This window comes from Mirounga angustirostris, unplaced genomic scaffold, assembly GCF_029215605.1.
Source record: "Mirounga angustirostris isolate CCGP_5_RB_7025 unplaced genomic scaffold, mMirAng1.0.hap1 SCAF_1, whole genome shotgun sequence".
Taxonomy (NCBI): Eukaryota; Metazoa; Chordata; class Mammalia; order Carnivora; family Phocidae; genus Mirounga; species Mirounga angustirostris.
This window is the reverse complement of record NW_026991709.1, coordinates 164,070,162-164,093,690: the sequence shown is the minus strand read 5'-3', so window position 1 is coordinate 164,093,690 and position 23,529 is coordinate 164,070,162. Positions and strand designations below refer to the sequence as shown.

General features: G+C 42.5%; 1 protein-coding gene across 1 annotated transcript in view; it reads left to right on the top strand.

The window, feature by feature from the left end:
* The window catches only part of SLC6A11 (solute carrier family 6 member 11), a 125,931-nt gene that overhangs the window by 86,495 nt on the left and 15,907 nt on the right, over positions 1-23,529 (top strand). Inside the window, exons 7-8 of the mRNA XM_045863776.1 lie at positions 8,864-8,967; positions 13,887-14,011. Of these exons, the coding sequence (XP_045719732.1) occupies positions 8,864-8,967; positions 13,887-14,011 (229 nt within the window). The remainder of the gene's footprint in view (positions 1-8,863; positions 8,968-13,886; positions 14,012-23,529) is intronic.

The window sequence follows — 23,529 nt, the reverse complement described above, 5'->3', positions numbered from 1 at the left end:
CGAGGGGAGCTTCTTCCTGTGGTCCTGCTGCACTAGATACCACAGAGAAGGAGGCCTTCAGCTCCAGTCCTCTTTCAGCCTCCTGGGGCAGCAGCTGCATCTTTACTGAGTAGGGCCCTGGGCCCAGCTGCCCTGCAACCTCAGCTCCCGTAGTCCCTGCTTGCTCCTCTCTACCAGATGGGGTGTTGCCGCTTCTCTGCGTTGGTGTGTGGTCTGTCTCTCCTGCTAGAATGGGAGCCCCCCGAGGGCACGAGCTCCTGGTACAGTGCCTGGTACATGGTGGACACCCAGTGTGTGTGTATTGTAGGGAAAAAAAGGGAAGAGGGTATTTTTTTTAATTCCAGATTTTTGAATACTGGCATATCCTGGGGAGGGATGAATGTTGACTAAACACCTACTGTTTGTTAGAGCTCACGACTGGGTTTCTGAGCACCTCCTCAGTGCCCTCCAAGAGGTAGGCGCTGTGTTGAATATCTGTTCCACACACATTATCTTTTTTTTTTTTTTAAAGATTTTATTTATTTATTTGACAGAGACACAGCGAGAGAGGGAACACAAGCAGGGGGAGTAGGAGAGGGAGAAGCAGGCCTCCCTGCGGAGCAGGGAGCCCGATGTGGGGCTCGATCCCAGGGTCCCGGGACCACGACCTGAGCCGAAGGCAGACGCTTAATGACTGAGCCACCCAGGCGCCCCGCACACACATTATCTTTTTAACCTTTTGCATATGAGAGAAAACAAGGGAGATGCTAGCCACATATGCACAAGGACCCTCTCCTTGATTCTGCCTGAGTTGGATAAGTCTTTTCTCTCCAAGAGGTGAGAAAAAGACATGAAGCTTTCACTCCCCAACTTCTAAGAGATAAGACATTCTACATGTATGGTCAAGGTGGGCATGTGGGGAGAGAGCAAGTATGTGTCTGTTCCTGCACACAGCTGTCTCTAACCTGGGGATAATCATGCCCACCTCAGGGCAGCTGTGGGTCACAGAACATAAGCAGGTGCTTTGTAAACTGTAAAGTCATCTCCATGTGGACTGGGGCAGCCAATACTGAGATGGGATGGTAGAATGTCTCCTACCATCCCATCTATCATGGCGAATGTGGCTTCCGAGTTTGGGTAGGGAAGAATTTGTCCTTGTCTGTTCTTCCTTCTTTGATCCTCCTCTTTGCTAATATCATTGAGGACCTACTCTGTGCAGCCCAGTGCTGGGCCCTGAGGGTCTAGTTGGGAAGGCTGGTTATACTCTGATCCATTGCCTTCTGCACCTACTGTGCACCAGGGCTCATTGGAACCAGTTGCCCTGAAAGGGATGAGGTTGCCCCAGAGCTAGAGGGCGGGACCACCTCTCTTCTAAAGGGGCTCTGCTCCCCTGTTCCCATGCAAATCTGTTCTCCAAACCTCTGAATGTGGACCGCCCATGTTCATGCTGCCAGAACGCCCCACATTCATTGCTATAGAACATGGGGAGTGATCCTTTTCTCAGCTATTGACCCAGCTTCCTTAGGGTTTGTTTTGTGGAGACTATTTTCCCTTCAAATTGTTTTGAGAAAAGGAAGCCCTTTCTCCACTGAGCTGCCTCCTTTATAGCATCCTGGGAGATGCTGGTCAGTGGGGCTCAGTTGCCTGGTCTTCCTTTCACTGAGGTGGGGTTGCCTTTGTCCTATTTGACTAGACAGCCACAGAGCTGTTTAAATCCTAGCTGAGACTCCAGGCCTACTCAGCACACCAGGAGGCCCCAGTTTTCTCTGTAAAACATGGAGCCAGAGTGTTATGGGTTCAAACCTGACTGCCTCCCTGATTAGCTCTTTGACCTTGTATGGATTCATTTCCCCTTCTATAAAAATGGAGAAACAGTACTTATGTTACTGAAATGCTTATGTAAATGATGAGATCATGTCCATGAAAGCCCTGAATACAAGGTAGGTTTTCAACAAATGTTAACTCAAGTTTCCCACTTCTTGAGGCATCACCAAACTGGTGGAAGGGTTCATGAATGTTGTCAGTCTGTTTTATTAGCCTCTCTTTTTCCCTTTTATCAAGTATTCCAGTAGCCACCATGATCTTGTCTGATCTCTGGGTGCTTGTGGAATTCCTAGTTGAAGAGAGAAGTAGGGAAATAGACTTGGGATAATGCCTGTAACAGAGATAATGCTGTGTGTTCACCAACCAGATCACCATTTCTTTTTCTCTTCCTGGGTAAGTAGGAAGACTACATTTCCCAGACTCCCTTACTTTTAGGTTGGGACCATGCAACTTGGTTCCAGCCAGTTGTATGTGGACAGAAGTGATACATGCAATAACCAGGTCTAGCTCTTAAAACCGGTGCTCTGTTCCTTGCATCAGAGGGTGTGTTGACGTAGAAGTATCATGATAAGGCAGGAGGTCTTGTAAGGCTAAGTCACTGGGTTGAAGAGAGCCCCTTCACAATTTGTGTCTGGCTTTTTGTTGGCAAAAAAAATATGAATTTTTGTTGTGCTAATCCATTGAGATTTTGGGGGTTTATTGTTTATTCCTGCATAGCCCAGCAGTAATTATCTTAACAAATATAGCAGCTCCCTGGTAAACTAACTGATTCCTTCCCTGATGAGGAGGAAGGCTGACAACTGGAGCCCTGTTGCATTTTTGCAAAGACAGGCATGTGTTTAAGAACATAGACACACCTCAGTTATGCAAATCTGTTAAGGAGTCTAACAATACAGACTCCATGCAAAGATATATCATGCTTCTTCATGAGACTTTTTCAAGAAATCTAACACTGAAGTTTTTTGGTTCTTGAATGCCCGGCAAGCATGTGTCTAAGCAGAGAAGTTTTATCAACCTGAGTTTTCCAAATGTAGAAAATAGAAAAAGCCAGTGGAGAAAGGTTTGGATTTGGAGTCAAGGAGATGTAAAGTTACTGCTAAAATTCTGAGGACTTCCAAGTCTGTGTCTCCAACCCAGGCTGAATATTTAGCCCTTGACTTTCCACCTGTCTCCTGCACATATCACTTGGATGTCTGAAACTTGCCTTGTCCAAAACTATACTTCCCCATTTCCCTACTTTATACCTCCATCCTCCCTTTAAAAAACCAGCTAATCTTCTGTTACACCCCATCTACCAACTTGCTCATCCATGGGTATTCTTTTTTCACCTCCAGTCAACACCAATCTTGTTTCATCTGCCTCCTGAACATTTCTTGAGAACCAAGGAGATAAGATGGCAACAGGGGGGAAAAAAAAAACACTTTAAAATTTTTTTCCAGCATCTCTCCACCGAAAGAGAAAAACCAGGATAGTAAAACAAACAAACAAAAATATCTTCAGCATAATTAGGTAACTCCATGAAGCACAAAATGTGAACAGGTGGAGCCAAACACTGATACCAATAACATCTTCATGATGTCAACTTTGTGAGATGAGATGACGATGAAGGCAAAGGGAATTGGGAAGGCTGAGAGCCAGAAAATCCAGAAATCTCTAACATGTATTCACCCTAGAAGGAGAGGACTCTAGGAGGGTAAGCTTGGTAGAGCTATCTTAGAATGCCAACCAAAATTGGGAGGGATATACGTGGGCCAAGTTATAGGTGGAAGTGGGAGAGCTGTGGGAAGCTCAGGCAAAGGTCTGGGACCTAGGAACTCTAGGGACCAAGCAGCTGAGGCTCCATAGCGAGAGAGAACCCCACACTGGGGAGAAACCACTAGAAGCAAAATTCAAATTGAGCAGGATAGAGACACTAGAGGAAACAAAAAGAGAAATTTTGGATGGGAATGGGGAAGGGAACAGAGAACAATAATTTCAGAATGTACTGTCAGCACAGTCTTAGTTTTCAAGACTTTTTATACTAACAGAAGAGGTAATCCTAGAACTGTGAGGCTAGGAAATCTACCCTGGATCATCCTCATTCCTCCACACAAGAAAACCTTGTAAGAGGGCAGGGAAATGTGTCTGACCTGCACATGAACAACAGAAAAGCATCATGTCAAATCCCATACAAAGCTATTTTAAAAAAAGAATCATGAGCATAATAGTATTCCTATAGGTAATGTATGCATTCCACAGACAGGACCACAAAACAGCTGAATACTGAAACTTAATATTTCAAAACAAGCTAAAAGAAATGAAGAACTAACAGATATGATAAAATAATAGCATAGGTGAAATTGTGAGACAAAAAGATTTGAAAATAAAGCTGACTAAAGGACAGCTTAAGAAAAGCAGAACATTTCAGGAGGAATAGCTAAATAGAAGGAATAAAGAGGTGAGTAGACACCATGGGTAATATCATAAGGTAAATAGGGAATGGAAAGGAAGAAAATAAAAAATAAAGTCAGAGAGGAGATTATTTAAAGAATGAAAGAAAAAGTGATATAAAAGGTAGACAAAGAAGGTCCAACATACAAATCAGTCCCCCAAGAAGAAACACAAAGCAGGGGAAGAGAACAAATAGCTAAAACAATAATTCAGGGATTTTTTTTCCCTGAAATTAAAGAAAAGACTTGAATTATGTCTTGAAGAAGTACACCGCAAGCCTGGGGAAATCAACCCAGAGTGATCAACATTAAGACTTATTCTAATCAAAATGACTGAACATTAAAGAGAAAAGAAAAAACCTGTTGGTCATTCAGACAAAAAGAGGAAGTGAGTAAGAATGGTATCAGACTTTCCTACAGCAGCACTCAGTGCCAGGGGATAACTGAGCAAGGTATTTAAGATACTCAGGGAAAGAACAAAAGAACCAAGAACATTGTATACAGCCATACGTGTTCAACTATGAAAGCCATTGGTCAACTATTATGAACATGCAAGAAGCCAGGAAATACTATTTCCCATGAGCCTTGCCTAAGGAACTTACTAGAGAACAAGCTACAGGCAACCAAACTGACTGGAGAGGAATTAACATAAGCGCTGGGAGGGAGAATTAATTTCTAGTCACCTGTAGAACTCACACTAAAAAGTGGCTGTCAAAGAGATTCTATAATTGTACATTCTGATCACGCAGAGACAAGTATTAAAAATTGCAAAAGAATGGAGTGTGTATATGAAAAATAGAATACATTCACATATTGCCCTTACATATCAACTGGAAACAAATGAGTATCTCTTCTAATTAGATGTTAGAGGAAAGGGAAGGAGAAGAAACTGAGACTACTGGCTAATTTCGGTCTCATAGTTGGGAACCAACCCCCAGTGTCACAGAGGGGGAGGACTAAAGGAATTGTATAAAAGTATTGATTTAATGCTAATCATCAGAATAACAGTGATAGGCTTTTTACCACAGAGGTAGGAGAACAAGAGGGAAAAATCATTTGAAAGTACATCCCCCTCTCACATGAACCTCCGGACCCAAGACGTCTTCTCTTATCCTTTCTCCAGTCTCTAAAGGTGTGCCTCCATCCAGACAGCCTTCTTTGATTGCCCTAGCACATGTTAATTGTCCCCTTCATCAACCACTCCTAGGTACTGGCTCCCTTGTCCTCTGTTTTACCTTATCTCACCAAGAAACACAGATGCAGTGTTATATATAATTGTGTAGTACTTCTTTCAGATTCTGACACAGAGTTCTCCATGCAGAAGGCACTCAATAAATGCTAGTTCATCAGTAACTGAGGATTGATTGAGGGATTTGGGCTCAGAGCCCCTGGGTTTTTCTAAGAACTTAATGTTGCTACTAGTCAGAATTATTTGAGTCTGAAGTGACAGCAATCCAATTCAAGTTGACTTAAGAAAAAGAGGAATTTATAGGCCCCTGAAATCGAAATGTTTTAGGGTATGTTTCATTTCAGGTATGGCTGGATCCAGGTACTTAAGTCATTACACCAATATCAGTCTTTCTTTGCTCTAGACTGCTTTCCTCCGCATTGGTTTTATTCTCAGACAGGCTCTTCCCTTGTGGTCAGTGATGATCCCCAGGAGAAAAAGTTGTGTCCCATTTTCAGTAGCTCCAGTAAAAGTCCAGGATTAAGTTTCATTGGCTTGGCTTGCATCATAAGCTCATCCCTGAACCAATCACTATGACCAATAGAAATGCTTTGGTTGGCCAGGCCTGGGTCACGTGACCATGCCCAAAACTACCTCCCAGTGGAGAAAAGGTGCTTTTCCAAAGAAAAATTAGGTCACTCTTACCTGAAAAGGGGAGATGGATGCTGGGTGGGCAAAAACGGCAGATGTCCGTTTTACTGTTGATGTGCTCAATGAGCCGACTGCAAGGAAAATTCCCACAGGTGAACATCATCCTTCAGGGGTCCCATCTTTGGGATGTGTGGATAGAAAGCTCTCTGGTGTTTTCAAACTCACAGAGGGCTTGCTTACCATGTTTTGGGTAGAGAGGAACCAACTCCAACCAATTGATGGAGAAGCCAGATTTCCTGCAAGTCTGGTGATTTTTCTCACTCTGGCCTGCACACTCAGCCAGAGGACAATGTGGGGTCTGAGAGGAGGGACATTTAATTTGCAGAGGCATTTCCAGTGAGAGTGAGGGACTTGAGGAGCAGTGCTTGACTGAGTGCCGAGTGTCCCAGTGGGTGGCTCCTATGACCTGGTCTTCTGTTTCCTGGGGCAGCAACTGTATTGTGTTTTACCCCTCCTTACAATTTACTACTGGTCTTAGATTAGAGATTCAGAGAAAGCACCAGTGCCCTTGGACACTGGAACGCTCCCTTCTCCAGGCAAAATACCTGTTTTCTTCCTCTTGGGGATTTGAGTACCTGGTATAAGTCACTACCCTGGATTGGGGTAAAGAGAATCCACTGAGGGGCGCCTGGGTGGCTCAGTCGTTAAACCTCTGCCTTCGGTTCAGGTCATGATCCTGGGGTCCTGGGATTGAGCCCCACATCGGGCTCCCTGCTCGGCGGGAAGCCTGCTTCTCCAAGTCCCACTCCTCCCTGTGTTCCTGCTCTTGCTATCTCTCTCTATCAAATAAATAAACAAAATCTTAAAAAAAAAAAAAAGAATCCACTGAGGTAGCAAATGGGGAAACTGAGGCAGAGTGGGAGGACTTGAAAATGCATACGTTTCTCTCCTACATTAACACTTTTATCTGCACTGGACCCTTCCTATCAACGTTTAAGCATCCTTGAGTTCTACCATTTTAAAAAAATTTCTCCCTAAATTACCCTTCCAACTATCTCCCAATTCCCTTCTGTGGCAAAACTTCCTGAAAAAGCTTTTTTTTTATTCCATCTTTCCATTTCCTCCTCCCCATGTCTCAAGCCACTCTTTCTGCTGGCATCCCCGCTCTACGCATGCACACACACACACACACACACACACTCTTCATGAAAGAGCTCTCCTTAAGTTCCTCATTCCGTTCCAAGACACTCCACTGAGGGAGAAAAAAAATGTATCATTTCTTAGGTTGAGAAGCAGCATTATGATCCTCAATTTTAATAAGTATTTGTTGAATGATTTAACAAACTCAAGCAAATCCAGGGTAGAGTGAACTGTACTGTTAAAATCAAATCCCTGAGAGAGGAAATAGAGTTATTTTGCTTGGAGAAGGAAGAGTTCTAGGATCCAAGGGGCACTGATGCTTTCTCCAAATCTCTAAAGTGCTACTACACAGAAGAGGAAGGTGTGGTCTGGATGGCCCCAGAACTAGGAACACCTTCAGGAAGGGGGATTTCTTCTCATTTTCAGAAATGTTCTAATGGTTAGAACTCTCTAAAGAAGAAAGGGCTGCATCAGGATATAGTGAGTCTCCTGTCACTAGCAGTAATCAAACAGAAACTATTCTGTCAGGAGTAGTCAGAAGAGAGTCTTGTACTGGGTGGGAGATGACCCTGGAGGACTTCTGAAATTCTGGAATTGGTTAGGCATGGATCTCTAGAGGCCGGTCTCCATGGACTTGCCTTTGCCACCCCCAGCTGTGTGGTCTTGAATAAGTTATTCAACTTCTCCGTTCCTGTTGCCTCAGCTGTAAAAGGGGGATAATAATAGCACTTACTACATAGGGTGGCTGTGAATATTCAAGTGCCATAATGCACAAAGGGCTCAGCACCGATGCCTGGCACATAACAAGTGCTCAATAAATGTTAGCTGGTATTTGTATTTAGTGCAAAGTCTTGTTCCCTAGATGGCACCTGATTCTCAAGCATCAGTGTCATCGGCTGCATTTAGCTTTTAGCTATGGATTTTTCTTGGAGCTGAGAGCAGGAAGAGCCTGGGGAAAAGTGCTAAAGAAGCCATCATAATTCCTGGTGTGTGTGTCATGCTGTCAACAACAGTTTTTGTCAGAGAGGAACCTAAGAAAGTAGTTTCCATTACATACCACATAGGAAGCCTAAAATGCATCTGTTTTGAAAGGTGAAAAATACAGGTGGGCCTCCCCCTTCTCCTATCCCTTCCCTGCCACCTTTGATGCTCAGATCAGCTATGCAGATATTTTCCCAGGGGCAGAATCCTATGACAGTTTACTCATGGTATTCTTAATCACAAAGATAAGCAATCACTCATTTTGGCTTAAATATGACTTAGCTTATGAGCTGGGTCCCAGGAGCTTCCATTCCATATTACCTGAATCCTCTTAATAGTCCTGAGACGGAAGTTCATTCCCCAGTTTGCAGATGAGGAGACTAAGCCTCAGAGAGGTTAAGTAGCTTTTCCAAGGTCATGTAGCTGGAGCAGGGACCTAAACATCCAAATTCTTGCTGTTCAGTGAACTGTTATCCATAACCTCTAGAAAATTCTGGAATTAAGGACATTTATATTTAATGAAGCAGTCCCCAATAATAGAACTCCTAAAACACTTTCCTGAGAAGATTAGGAAGTTTGATTATTGATTTTAGACTTTTTGGAAGGTAAGGTGTGGGTGGGGGATTTCCGAGAATGGGGCCACCCCTCATCTGACTTCTTTTCATGCTGACTTCTTTGTGCCCTCCCGCAGGTCTGGGTAGATGCTGGGACGCAGATCTTTTTCTCCTATGCCATCTGCCTGGGTTGTCTGACTGCTCTGGGAAGTTATAACAATTATAACAACAACTGCTACAGGTGAGCATTTCACAGACCTACCAGCTCTCCACCAAATGCCTCCGTGCTACCAGGTCAGTTCACGTTTGTCTTCCTGTTGCGTAGAGCCAGGACGAGACAGATGGCTTGTTTCTTAGCCTCTCCCTGCCCAAGGGTCAAAGAGTGGGCCACCCGAGGAGCTAGGAAAATAATGAATGTGATCAGAGAGCGTTGCAGGCTGAAAGCGAATCCACTCCAGGAATCTTATTCAGGCCTCCATCCCAGGGCAGATAAGTGACTTGCCCATGGTCACATAGCTATTAATGTCAAAACTGGGACTTGAGCCCGGTCTTCTGACTGTGAGGGCTTTGTCCTTTTGCCTTTTGTTCAGAAACCTGCTTCCTTCCCCTTCTCACTTGATTGTAGGGTCCTCTCCTGTCCTATCTGGAGTGGCCAATGCCCCATCTTGCCCCTCAGCCTTCCTCCCTGGCCTCCTGCATGTGGCCACACCCAGCACTGGGAAGGGAAGTGCCCAGGTTGGGGGGTTAACCCCGAGGTTGTCTCACCCTGGCTGCCTGGCCTCTCATGCCTGTAGCCTGATTTCTACTGTGAGGCTGAGACCTACTGTGAGGGCCAAGAACCCACCCAAGGTCACCTAGCATAGCAGTGCATGGTAGAAGTGAAATTGGCACCCTGGGCTCTAGCTCTAGGCCAATGGTCTGTTTGCTGAGGTCTCTGCACCCCTTAATCCAGTGCCTGGTCATAGTAGGTAGTTCTTCAGGGGACTTGTACCTAATAGCCAGACAACTTGGTTGCTGTATGGCTCAAGTGAGATCATGCATTTGAAAGAACTTTTAGCAGTGATAAAGTTCCTCCCACATTATCCCCAGCTACACACAGCAGGGCTTGGACTCAGGCTGAGGTCTCCCGGTTTCTATCCCAGGACTCTGGCATATCTCTCTGAAAGCTAGCTTCATGATCACTTTATTAACCCATTTGCTAAAACCATGTGCATTGTGTGTCTGCTGAGTGTGAGACACCAAAATCTGTACATTAGGAGATACACACAGGAATGGCACAGCCTCAGTCTATAGAGTTCATAAGTTGGGGAAACTGAGGCACCAAGGAAGTGACAGTGGGCAGGTCCAACATGCTCTAAGGAAAAGCCATTGTGGAATCCAATGTGCCTTTGGACAGCAAGTTCTGTTGTTCCTGGGAGCCCTTGGGCAGAGAGGTATTGGGTAGGGCTGGACAGAAGGATGCTAGAGAGGCGATTGACCATGCCAGGTTGTCCATAAGATCCTTCTGCCTTCCAGCCATTCACACGGAGGCAGGTCTGGGGGATGAGAGGCAAAGCACTCTGTCAGCCATGATACAAAATAGTCACCATGGACAGGAAGAAAAAGGCACTGGGACAGGGAGAACAGCACAGCAGGCCTCTGGTCTGGGTTGAGCCTGACCCCCTTGGGATGTTAGAGAAGGATGCTGTCTGCATACGGCTGTCACCCCATCAGGAGCCAGCACTCAGCATGAGCCCTCCATGCAGGGCACTGCAGAAATCACTTGGTCACTGCGTGGCTGTCAGTTCCGTGAGGACACAGGCTGGATCTTGGTCCCCACCATCCCTCAAGCCTAGTACGTGTCGACTGCTGTGTCAGGAAGCAAGGAAGGAGCCATCTGTTATACAGATGAGGAAACTGAAGCCCAAGAGTAGGTCATTTGCTCATGTTCACATGACCAGTGGTGGAACATAGCTTTGAACCCAGACCTTTCTGGTTCCTGCACCCCTGTTCCTCACTAACAGGGATGGCCAGTTCTTTCCCAACAACTGCAGCTGACAAGAATTTGGCCAAGACTGCCCTGTCTTCAGGTGGTATTGTGGGGCAGTGGCGACTCTCTTCCCCACCAAGCATGTGGGTAAAATATGCTGGCCGCTACAGATCCCTTCTGCTGTCCTGCCCAATAGACAGGGTGTTCCCCCTCCCAGGGGCAGAAGAAAGCAGATCCCCTAGGTGATATTGCAAAATCCAAGGGCCCATTTTATTTCCATTTCCAGATTGTTCTGCGAGCAGGTCTTCCCAACTCAGAGAGTAAATTAGTACCCTCTCTTCTGACAGCATAATAGCTTCTGGAGGTCTTCAAAGCCCAACTCGGCTCCTGCCAACTTTAAAGCGCTTGTTACATAAGCTTTTCACCTAGAAGGTGCCCTGCAGGAAAGAAGTAGAGGGATGGGGGAATACAGCAAACCAGGCGGGGGCAAATCCTCACTTCAGAACACAGGCTTGCTAAGCCCCTTCTGCTTGAAGGTGTGGGTGCTCTGAGGGCCAGGGTATGGGATGAAGGGCTGGAAGGGACCTCAGGTCTGCTCAGTGCTCTTCTGTCCTGTGGTGTGAGGAAATCACTCAGGAGGCCTCTGGGGACAGGTGGAGACTTTGCAATAAGGGATATTTGTTTTTCAACAACCACGTGGGTGCCCATAGATAATTGTCCACAAGTCAGGATCTGAAAGTCTTAATTCTTAGGGGGCATTGTTTTTGTGCAGCTCCTCGAAAATGCATGGGTTTTAATGTCTGAGATAAATGGATGCACATTCGAACCTCACCAATAGAAGCCCCTGAAACCTTGAGTATGTGACTCTCCTCCCTGGGCCTCAAGATTCAGTGACACAGTATTCAAGAAACCCTAGCACAGGACTAGGCACATTGCAGATTCAGATTATACAGGAGAATTCCAGAATGTAGAAGATAGAGAGAAAGCACTTTCCTCACCAGGGCCACCTTGTTTCCCACTGTTTGATGAGGCAGGGTCAGGAAATAGGCATGAGGAAGAGCTTTACCCCGACCTTGGGGATAAATCTCCCCTTACCTGGACTGAGCTGCATTTCCCTTTAAAAGGAGAGAAATCAGGCTTGCAGATGAAATCTTCAGGTCTGCCAGCCCAGCCCTCATGTACAGTGCCAGAGGACTTCTTTAAAGAGACCTGTAATCAGTCCCTCACTGCCACAGTAATGCTGGATAACAAACAGCCCCAAGAACTCAGTGGTTTAACATGACAAGCATTTGCTCTTATTACTCCCAAGTCTGGCCAGCTAGGGAAGCTCTCTAGCAGGCTGTGAATTGGTTGGGCTTGGTTCCAGGGTACAGGCAAGCCCAAGTCTGCTCTGTGTGTGTACATTGTGGGGTGCAGACTACAAGGACAGCAGCTCCCCTGGGGAAGTTCCTTTCCTGGCATATCACAAAAGGCATAAGGGACAAGTTCAGTCACAAAAGCATATCTCAAGCCTCTGTTTGTGTCACATCTGCTAGTATCCTGTGGCCAAAGAAAGTTGTGTGGCTAAGCCCAAAGCCAGTGGGGTAGGGAAATATACTCATCCCCAAGGAAGAAGGTAGAGGGAGATGACTACTTGCAGGAAAATTAATAATCTGTCATAAGGCCCAAGAAACCCTGTTATCAAACATTTTGTCTTATGGTGAGCTCAGGTCCAGAGAAAAGAATTGCAGGGGGAAGTGGGGCCCATGGCTCCTGACCCCCAGGGTCATGCCTTCTCCAATATGTCCTTGATTCTCAGAGTCATTGCAGGGCAACTGGGTGTCACAGTCACCAACATTAATGTAACCTTTGGTTACATTACAAAAAGTATGCTGTCAGGAGAAGAGGAGATGAGAATCCTGCTGTGTTCTTGAGTCTAGCGCTTAGTCCTGGATGTGGCATTTGAAGAGGGGCCAGACAGGCTGGAGTGTATTACAGATCACGAACAGGATGAGGACCTGGTAAAGGAACTGGGACAGTTAACTGAAGGAGCACAAAAAAAAAACTCAAAGGGGATGTAAGGCCACTCTCTTCAGATCTCCCAAACCTGAAGGAGCTCCAGGCTGGTAGGAAGGGCAGAACTAAAACTCACCAGAGAAGGCAGGTTTGGGCCAAACACACCTGAGGAAGTTCTTACTGCTGTAAGCAACACAGACCGGCGGGCCAGCCAGGGGAAAGCGCCATGGAACAAGGTGACGAGGCTTGCTGGGCTGCGACCAGAGGCAGCCCGCCGCCACCACAGGGACGCTCCAGAGTCCTACCTCAGACAAGAGGCTGGACAGGCTGCTCAGGAGCACCTCCCTCTAAGGTGGGGCATCACGTGTGCCATAAGCCTAACTAGCAAGTGCGTGCTGAGACACCTCAAAGAGGCCTGTTCCCCACTGTGGCCTTGTGAGGATGCAGGGCCTGAGGGAGGGGAGGCTGGGACTTGAGGGTTCTGCCTTTTTCTTGGCAAAGCCCCATCGTTTACACTCTTGATTTCTCCTGGGTTGCAGCTTTATGCTGGCGCTCCTTTGCAGGTAAGCCCCTCCCAAGGGCAAGAGACAGTCCCTGCTCTGATAATCCCTCTGTATGGCAGCCAGGCTGGAAGGGGCCGCTCCCTCACAGGGACTGAGCAGAGAGGGCTGTGAGGTGCTGCTCCAGTAAATAGCCTGGCATGACGGGGTGTCTCCTCCTGAAGCTGGTGAGAGCTTCTAGTGTGAAGTCCATGGATGCTCCCCTGACTGAGAAGCAGCCATTTCTCAGAGGTCTCTCCTGCCCTCCTTGCTTTGAGCTCCCAGGAAATCACTCCTTTCTCGCTTTCCCTGGTTTCCTCTCCTGCCAGGGATTTGGAGGAGCGTTGCTTTGTCTCCAAGTATCTTCTCACTAGTTGTGCATTTTCTCACTTGCCAGCCTTTCTTCCTTCCTATCCCTCTTCCATGCTTCTGGTCCATGACCCACCTTATCTTCTAGAAAGGCAGGAGAAGCTGTGTGACCATGGGTCAGCCACCTAACCTCTCTGAACCACAATGGCTTCATCAGGCCAATGGGGCTATCCTTGCCCACCATGCCCTGCCTGCCCCACAGGATGGCTGTGGTGCTCATATAGAATATTCGAGCACTGTACCTGTTCACCCACTCTGACCTCAGCCCCTCTCACTGCTTCCCCACAGGGACTGCATCATGCTTTGTTGCCTCAACAGTGGCACCAGCTTTGTGGCTGGCTTTGCCATCTTCTCAGTCCTGGGCTTCATGGCATACGAGCAGGGGGTGCCCATTGCCGAGGTGGCAGAGTCAGGTAAGTCTGCCAAAGGCGAGGGAGGCCTTGGGTGATTGATGGTCATGGTGCAAATGCGATCTGCCTCCTCAGCTAATTCTTCTCCTGGGTTCAGGTCTTAGAAGGTGGCCCCACCATCCATCCTCAAACCAGGATTGTGGGAGAGAAACTGTGACACCTCCTCACTCCCATATCTAAGACATCCCCAAGTTGTATAGCTTCTGCCTTCTGGGCGTCACTCCACTTCGTGTACTTTGCCCCAGCAATGCTATCTCCCCACCAGCCCAGACCACCATCAGTGCTCACCTATGTGACTGCAGGAACCTTTCACTGGCCTCCCAGCCTCCACTCCTGCCCCTTCGGTTCCATGTGCAGACTGGTTTCCTTCAAAATGCAAATCTGAACATGTCCTTCTCTGATGAAAAGCTTTTCTTAGCTTCTCATAGTACTGGATTCTTAGCAGGGCCCCAAGGCCCTGTGTTGCCCAGCCTTTGTAGCTTCTCCACCCACATCATTCCCCCACCCTCATGCTGCCCCTCCGCGGTGGTCTGCTTTTGCAACATCACTTGCTCCCTCCCACCACAGGGTCTTTGCACATACTATTCCCTCTGCTTGGAGAATCTCTCTCCCTTTCCCTCTTCTAAGATGCAGAATCACAATGAATGTGACATTCTTAAGTATAGATTGGCGAGTGTTTATTTCAACCACACTACAGGCAGAGTTATTGTTGCTGAGGTGATTGCACAAAATGGTGAATTACTCTTGCCTTGATTTACATGGTGTTTGAATTCTAGGAAAATTCAGTGTGTATTTTTTAAAAAGTGTGAAAATAGTTTGTGTTATTATGACAAACAGATTCTAACCTCAGTTAAGTCTAAAGTTTTTCACCTACAAGAATGTTTAGTAGAGCCATTTGTTGAGAGTAGCACAGGGAGCTTAGCCATTCTGGCCTCCATCTACTCAGTGCTAGTCATGCCCCCATTTATTGCAACCACCCCCAGGCACACCTGGGAGCCACACTGCCTCTGTTGAAAATGCTAGTCCACAGTGTCCTGTTTTGTGTAGCATGCACAGATAGGGAAGCATCCCTCTAACCCACCACACTGGCAGAGTGGGGTATATGGACATCAGAGCAGGAACATGATTACAAAGCTCTGCTCTGTGACCACTCAGGGTCCCCCTTCCCCTGGATAATGTATGTCAGAGAGAGAGACAGTCCCTGCTGAACCCAGGAGTCCAGAGCTAGACTAGAGAATATTAATTTGACCAAAGGTCTCACTCACCAAGTGCTGACTCTGGGCAGGAACTGTCTCATGTGATCCTCAGCTCAGCCCTCCAACATGGCACTTTTGCTACCCCTATTTTATAGATAAGGAAGCTGAGGCTCAGAGGCGAAATGACTTATGTAAGGTTACACAAGCTGGAAGGGACACGGCTGAGATTTAATATACACCGTCTGGCTCCAGAGTCCATGCTTTGACCATGCCATCCTACTGCCCACTGTGAGCACCTGACACTTCGCCAAACATCCATGCTCCTTCCTGGCATGAAACCACAGGGCAGCCCTGTGAAGAAAGAGAATTACCTTCTCTACAGGAACATTGCCCTCTCCAAGAATCCATTTCCTCCTCTATAAAATGAATGTCCTAATTCCTGCCTTAGGTACTAAGTAGGATAAGATATCTGCAGCGCTATTTTTTCTCTTTTTATCATTATTTCAATTTTATAGATGAAATTCAGAGAGGAGTCATAGATGGAAAGGAAAAGAGCCAACAAAAAATAAATTTTGATTTTTTTTTTTCTAATTTCAAATTGAAAGCATGTTCATGATAGAAAAATGTGGAAATCTTAACAAAGGAAAAACTCTGCACTCCAAATCTGACAACACTTTGGGGTTCTCCTGTCAGGATTTTCCATGCATATATGTCCATATTTGTGGTGATGGAAACCAGATCAAATTATCCTTGGTATAGGCTGCATTTTTCCATTTACAATAAAGCATGAGGAGTTTTTCTGCCTCAGTAAACAGAGGTCTCAATCATGAGTTTTAATGGCTGTATGGTATTCCACTGGATGGATGGACCATAACTGATTTACTCTGCTCACTTGTCAGGCTCTGAGGTCGTTGTTTTTAACACTCTACCTCAAAAACTGCTCACAGCACCTCTGCAAAGTGGGCTTTATCAGGGCCTCCACTTGTGGCTGTGCAGAATATGCACTGCACTCCTGCAGAGGGCACTGTTCACATAAACAGCAGCCCTAGGCTTTCCTGTGCCCATTGTAGATGAGGACCCCGTAACTCAGAGCCTGAACTGGTTCGCCCAAGGTCACACAGCTCATAGGTGGTACAGCCTGACTCTAGCCTTTTCTGGCTCATCTTCCTGTGTTGCTACTGGTACCCAGCAGGTAAATCTGCTCTGTGCCCCTGTTGGGCAATGTGGGTCAGGCTAAAATTCTCCTTAGGAGCCTCTGCCATTTGGAGAAATTGCAAGTTGCAAGTGAATGTGTAGCCACCTCACCTGGCTCAAAAGGACCTGGGCGTGCTTTCTGATGAATGATTTTTGGAAAATACCTAATTAGATGGCAGAATGTTCGGTGGAATGGCCCAGCATACCTGGAAACTGAGCCAGGAAGGCAATGTGCACTCCTCACAGGGCTCAGGTTTTGTCATGCTATGATCCCAGCCCTGAAATTTGTGGCCCTTATCCACATGTCCCTTGGTCTGTTTCTGTGATTCTTTCTTTCAGGTACCCTCTCCTAGAGGTTGAGATTTTAGACAGCCTTATAATTGGGTCTTGCTTTTTTATCCAGTCTTGATTATCTATGTCTTTTAATTGGAGTATTTGTCTATTTTCATTTTGTAATTATTGATGTGGTTAAGTCCTAAATTCTGTTTCGAGACAGAAAATGTCAGAATGATCATCAGAAATGGAAAGTGTCAGATGTGTGGTGGCAGGATTAAGTGATACCTCGTTAACTCTAGGTAGACTTTGATGAGTTATGGATGTGTATTTTTGGCCCAGCTGCTTAGAAAATAATAATAAGAGGTAGAGCCACAAAGCTTAGATGAAATACTATTGAATATTTAAAAATATTGATTAGTCCAAAAGAAGGCAAGAAAAACACAACAGAGTAAACAAACAAAACCCCAAAAAATTCAGAAGGGACAAAAATAAAACAAATATGAAATGGTAAACTTACCCCTCCATATCAATCATTACATTAAATGCAAATGGACCAAATACTCCAAGTAAAAGGCAGAGATTATCAGACTGAGTAAAAAAGCAAGACTCAACTCTAAGCTTTCTAAAAAGAGACATTTTAAAGACACAGATAAAGTGTAAAACAAAAGGAAAAAATATACTCTGTAAACAACAAGCATAAGAAAAGTGGTTTTGGTATATTAATATTAGACAGAGTAGACTTCAAGTCAGAGTATTACTAGAGATAACAGGGGAGGCACTTCATAATGTTTATAAAGGAGCAATTCATTTGTAAGATATCTAATCTGTAATGTGTTTCTACCTAATGACAGACATTTAAAATACATGAAGCAAAGGGTGACAGACTAAAACGAAAAATAGACAAACCCACAACCATAGTTGATTTTAACATTCCTTGCTCACTAATGTTAAAACAACTATACAAAGTATTAATAAAGATGTAGAGATCTGAACACTATCAATCGACTTGGCTTAATTGACATTTATAAAACACTGCACCAAACAACTGCAAAGTACAATTCTTTTCAAGTGAACGTGAAACATTCACCTAGGTAGGATATAAATTGAGCCATAAATTAAGTCTCAATAAATTTCAAAAGATTGAAATTACAAGGTATATTCTCTGACTACCAATGAATTAAATTATCCATAAGAAAAATGTATCTAGAAAATCCTCAAGTATGTATAAATTAAGCAACACATTTCTAAATATCCTATGGGTCAAAGAAAATATTTCAAACTGCGTAGCGAAAATACAACATATCAAAATTTGTGGGATGCATTTAAAGTACTTACAGAGAAATTTATACCTTTGAATGCCTAACTAGAAAGAAGGATTTAAAGTAAGAAAAATTAAGTTTCTATCTGAAGAAGCTGCAAAAAAGAAGCATAAACTAAACCCAAAGTAAGTAGAAACAAAGAAATTTGTAAGACATACACACAATACAATTCTAAAGCCAAAATTTGGTATTAAAAAAGATAACAAAATTTATAATGCCCTAGCAAGACTAGTCAAGAAAAAAAAAAATGAGAGAAAACACAAATTACTAATACCAGGAATGAAGGAGGAGGTACGACTACAAATTCTACAGACATTAAAAATGAGAATAGGAAATATTATGAACAACTTCAAGCTAATATATTTGGTAATGTACATGGACAAATGTAATGGACAAATCCCTTTAAAAATATAATTTACTCAAATGACTCAAGAAGAAATAGAAATACTGAATAGCTCTATAATTTTAAAAGACATTGAATTCATTATCAAAAATGTTTCTACCAAGCAAACTTGAGGCCCTGAAGGTTTCACTGGTGAATTCTACCAAACATTTAAGAAAAAAATAATATCAGTCTTATACAGAGTCTTTTTAAAAATTAGAGGAAATAAGACCTCTGAATATCTGAGTACTATGACAGCTGTATAGCTAATTATATCCCAGTTTTCTCCCCAAACAATAAAAGAACAAGGAGGGAAAATATTTTTTATACAAAACCATGTCCCTGCATAACTTGAAGACAGAAAATGTTGAAGCTACACATAGCTGTTAACAAAAAGAAAAATTATCAATCCTGGTGCACAATCCCTCCTGCTACCACCTATGCCCTCACAGCTGGTCAGGTAAACTGAGAAAAACTGTGGGGAAGACAGAAGACAGAGAGGCTGATGAAGGGAACCTAAAAATGATTTGGAGCAAACACCAGAAAGCTTAAATCCAGAAAGATTAAATGTAAGTCTGAAAATGCTGGAAAAGATCCAGACAGATCCCATAGCAGGGACAACAGAGAGAAGGGATTCAGTGTGTGATTTAAAGGAGCAGGGACCATTTATAGGAACAGACAATTTAAAGGAGACACTGAAACACAGAACTTCTGGGGAAGAAAAAGGCAAAAAGAAAGGGAGAAGACCCTTTGACAGTTAGATGGCGAAGAGAAAACCAAATAAAAAGAGATAAAATAAAGTCCCGCAAAAGAAAAAAGAGAACTGTAAAATTAGGGTGTGGGAAGGGGAAATCACCCTCCCCGTACCATCAATACAAAACGTTGCTAGAACTACCTGGACTTTGCCATACTGACAAAAGAGGGCACTGTTAGGTTGGGAATCAAAAAAATACCCAAGAACATGAACCTGAGAAAAGTCAAGTCCATACAAAACTGCAGAAAACAGGAATAGAAATTCCCCACATACCAATGACCATGAAATCAACCATGAAATAGAGGAAAATTTAAGTCAGCACTCCAGAGAGAATTAAATATACCCAAACAAGCGTCTGAGAGGTGGGGGGTAAAAAACACCTTGAACCTGGAATTTTAAAACTAACAAATGGGGGAAGGGGAGAACAGGAAAAAATGAGGAGAAAGTTGATTGAACTCGGGAAAAAATGAGAAAAAAGAAAGATCAAGCTATCTTAGAAATGAATAAATTACAAAGTGTTCAATGGAGAATAGTCACAATAAAGGAGCATTTTAAAAAGGAAAGAAAACAAGAAAGTGAATAAAAATGGCATAAAGAAGTAAAAATGTAGAAACAGAAGACTAGCAAAGAAGAAAATATTCATATTATAGAGTCCCTGAAGAAGAAAAAGAAAACAATAAACAGAGTAATATTTAAAACTATAATCGAAGAAACAGAAACAGAGAAAGAGCCCAATCTATACATTGGAAGGACTTCTTAGGTACTAATGAAAATTCATCCAGATTGATCAACTCCAAGACATTCTGGTAAAGATACTAGCTTTCAGAGATAAAAATAAAATCCTCAAGGCTTCCGGGTGAAAAAAGATTAAATAACTTATAAGGGCAAAAGAATTAGATGGATATCACACTTTTCAAAACCAACACACAAAGAAAAGCAACTATGAAGCAGCATTTTTTTCTTAAATTCACACAAAGAAGTGTGAATCAAGGCTATAGAAAATGTCAAGGCTATAGAAAAACCATTTTATTTATTTATTTATTTATTTTTAAGATTTTTATTTATTTATTTGCGAGAGAGAGAATGAGAGACAGCGTGAGAGGGAGGAGGGTCAGAGGGAGAAGCAGACCCCCCACTGAGCAGGGACCCCAATGCGGGACTTGATCCCGGGACTCCAGGATCATGACCTGAGCTGAAGGCAGTCGCTTAACCAACTGAGCCACCCAGGCACCCTATAGAAAAACCATTTTAAACAGAACATTCATCAGTGTTTTGGAGGAATCTACTAGAGGGTGAGCTTCATCCATACCAGCAATGACTGGGAAAACTTCAGAAAAAGGACTGATGGTAAGCACTTAAAAATATTTAAGTATACGTCTAAGACCAAAGCAAAGGTGGGGAAGAGGATAGAGGACTAATGTAGAAATATGCTGTGTACTGTTAACAACGTGTAGAAATCATTGAACTAAAAGATGGAGAGAGAAGACAAGAGGAAAATAGAAAAAGCTCATTGTTGTGTGGACCATAAGTGGTGTCAAATGGTAAGAGGTGGGGGTGGGGAAACCTAGAAAGCCAGGCAGTAAAGGTTTAAATAAGAAAATAAGGGTTTAAGGGCATTTTTAAAAGTTGTAAAAATAAAGGTAACCACTAGAACAAAAACATAAACCTTCCTAAATACCAAAAAACATTTACAAATAAAAGGACAAAGAATATACAACTCATAGAGAAACATAAATATTTTAAAATACACATAACCATAAAATATTTTGTCAAAATATCAGTCATATTGATAAATGTGAATGGGCTTAACTCCTCTATTAAAAAGATTTTCAATTTGCCTCACAAAATATGACACACATACATACATATATAGCATATGTAAGAGATACACCTAAAACAAAGTGACTCATAAAGACTAAAAATAAAGGGATAGACAATGAAAGCAATCCTGATGTTAGGCAAAGTAGAATTCAAGCCCCAAAGCATGAAGCATTACAAAGGACATTTTTTTTATGGTAAAAGCTACAATTCACAATAAAGATATAACACATAAAAATAAATACACCAAATAACACAGCAATAACCTTTATGAAGCAAAACTGCAGGAAGTACAAGGAGACATAGATAGAAATAAGCTAACAATATGAGAAAACTATACTAAACACATTTATCAATAAAAGTGAAACAATGACAATAAATTAATTACATCCCCTGTTCAGAAAAACAACAAAGTGAACCAAAAGAAAGCATGAGGAAAGAAATAATAAAGAGCAGGAATTAATTAAATAATTATAGAGAAATAGTAGATCTAATTAACAAATTAAAATTCTGGGTCTTTAAAAATAAAAGTATATAAATTACCATATTGACAAGAAAAAGAGAATATACAAATAATGAAATAAATATTAAAGGAGAAATAACCATTGAAGCAGAAGACATTTTTTTAAAATCACAAGAGACTGCTTTATAGTCTTCTCTATACATAAATTTGAAAACTTAGATTAAATGGAAAATGGATTGCCACAATCAACCGCATTTGACTTAGAAAGCTTAACCCAATAGACAAAGTTATTGAGGAACTACCCCACCAACAAAACAAAACAAAACAAAACAAGAAACAAAAACAACACTAGGTCTAGATGGTTTTTCAAATAATTCTGTCAAACCTTCAAGGATCTGATAGTCCCAGTACTCTATAAATTATTGAAGAGCATTGAAAGGGAAGGAAAACTTCTCAACTCCTTATATGAAGTATGTGTAACACTGATACCTACACCAAATAGGGCAAAGAAACAAAACGTCACTCATGCATACTGATGCAAAAATAGTAAATAAAATATTAGCAAACCCAAATCGGAAACATTAGAATCCAAAATCACATTAAGAAGGTAATATACCATGTCCAAGTTGGATTTACTCCTGGAATAATGCAAGGTTGGTTTAATTCTAGGAAATCCACTAATATTGTATACCATATTGATAGCCCAAATGAAATAAATTACAAAATTATCTTCATAGATATAAAAAAGTCTTTGAAAAAATTCAACATTAATTCACAATATAAAAATAATCAAGTAAATGGATATTGAAGGGTATTTTTTAAATGGTAAATATGTATGTGTGTGTGTATGTAAGTTTAAAAAAGCAAATATCTGTAGTATCCTACCCATTGTGTAAGAAAGAAGGAGATATTAAAAAAAAAGCATGTCTGCTCATCTGTTCAGAAGAAATATGTAAAGGATAAACTAGAAAATAAATACAATGGTGACCTACAGAGGATGAGTGGACAAGGGATATAAAGAAGGGTGGAATTAAGTAAGGATGAGAAAGAAACAATACTTCTCTTAGTATATTTTCATTAAGTCTGACTCTTAGAGAACCATGGTAATAGTAATATTTTACATAGCACCCAAAATAAACAGTTCCTTTTTGTGAGTGGAATTAAAAGGGAATACAAACAGTAAGAAATGAACCTAACTGTATTATGAATGAATAATGTAACCACATTGAAGAGAATGTGAAAGAAAAAACCTAACCTAAGTAAATTTCAGTAAACAGTATTTTGACTGTACATTATGAGGCTAAAAACAAAAATTACTGTACTATTCTTTTGTTTGTACAGGGGTATGGGTTTGTAATTCTGTAACTATTGTACGTGTATGTGAGGATTGAACAAACAAGTCAATATAGATCATTAGAGACAGATTTTTCGCTGAGAAAGGAGTTACAAATAAGGAAAGTTGAGAAGCTACAATGAGCTGTATTAGAATTTGAGGTATCAGGATAGACTCATGGGTTTTATATATATATCCTGATAGATATAGAAATATATATGTGTGTATGTATGTGTAGATATACATACATAGGTCTCCTAGCTTTGTGTGCTGAGAGGGCCTGCAAGGAGTGATACCCTGGTAGCCATGAACATACCCAGAAACCAGATATTGGTTTCTGAACACCACTTTCCATGAAAGGAACCAGGGCTTCTTGAAGAAGCAGTTGATTCCAGTGCTGGGGCAAGACATGATGAAGCTGGAACATTTAGTGGTGCCAGAAATAAGGAAGTGCTGAGAAAAAGGATGAAGGCATGTCAAAAGGATATATGAACCAACTTGAAGAAGCTCCTAGTAGCAAAACCTAGAACAACTTGAATAGCAGAATAAATAATGATAGTAGTGGATTGTGATCCATAGAATAAACTGAATACCCAAGAGTCCATACTGAAATAAATAAAAATTGAATAAATAAATGAGTGTGAACGGACAGCTCTTTCTTACAGAATAATTCTAATTAATAAAGTGTAGAAGGAATGAAGAAAATAGAAACCTGTGAGGCAAACACCACAGGAATAATTGTTGCAAGGAAGATCTACCAATGGATGCTAAAATCAGTGCGTATAA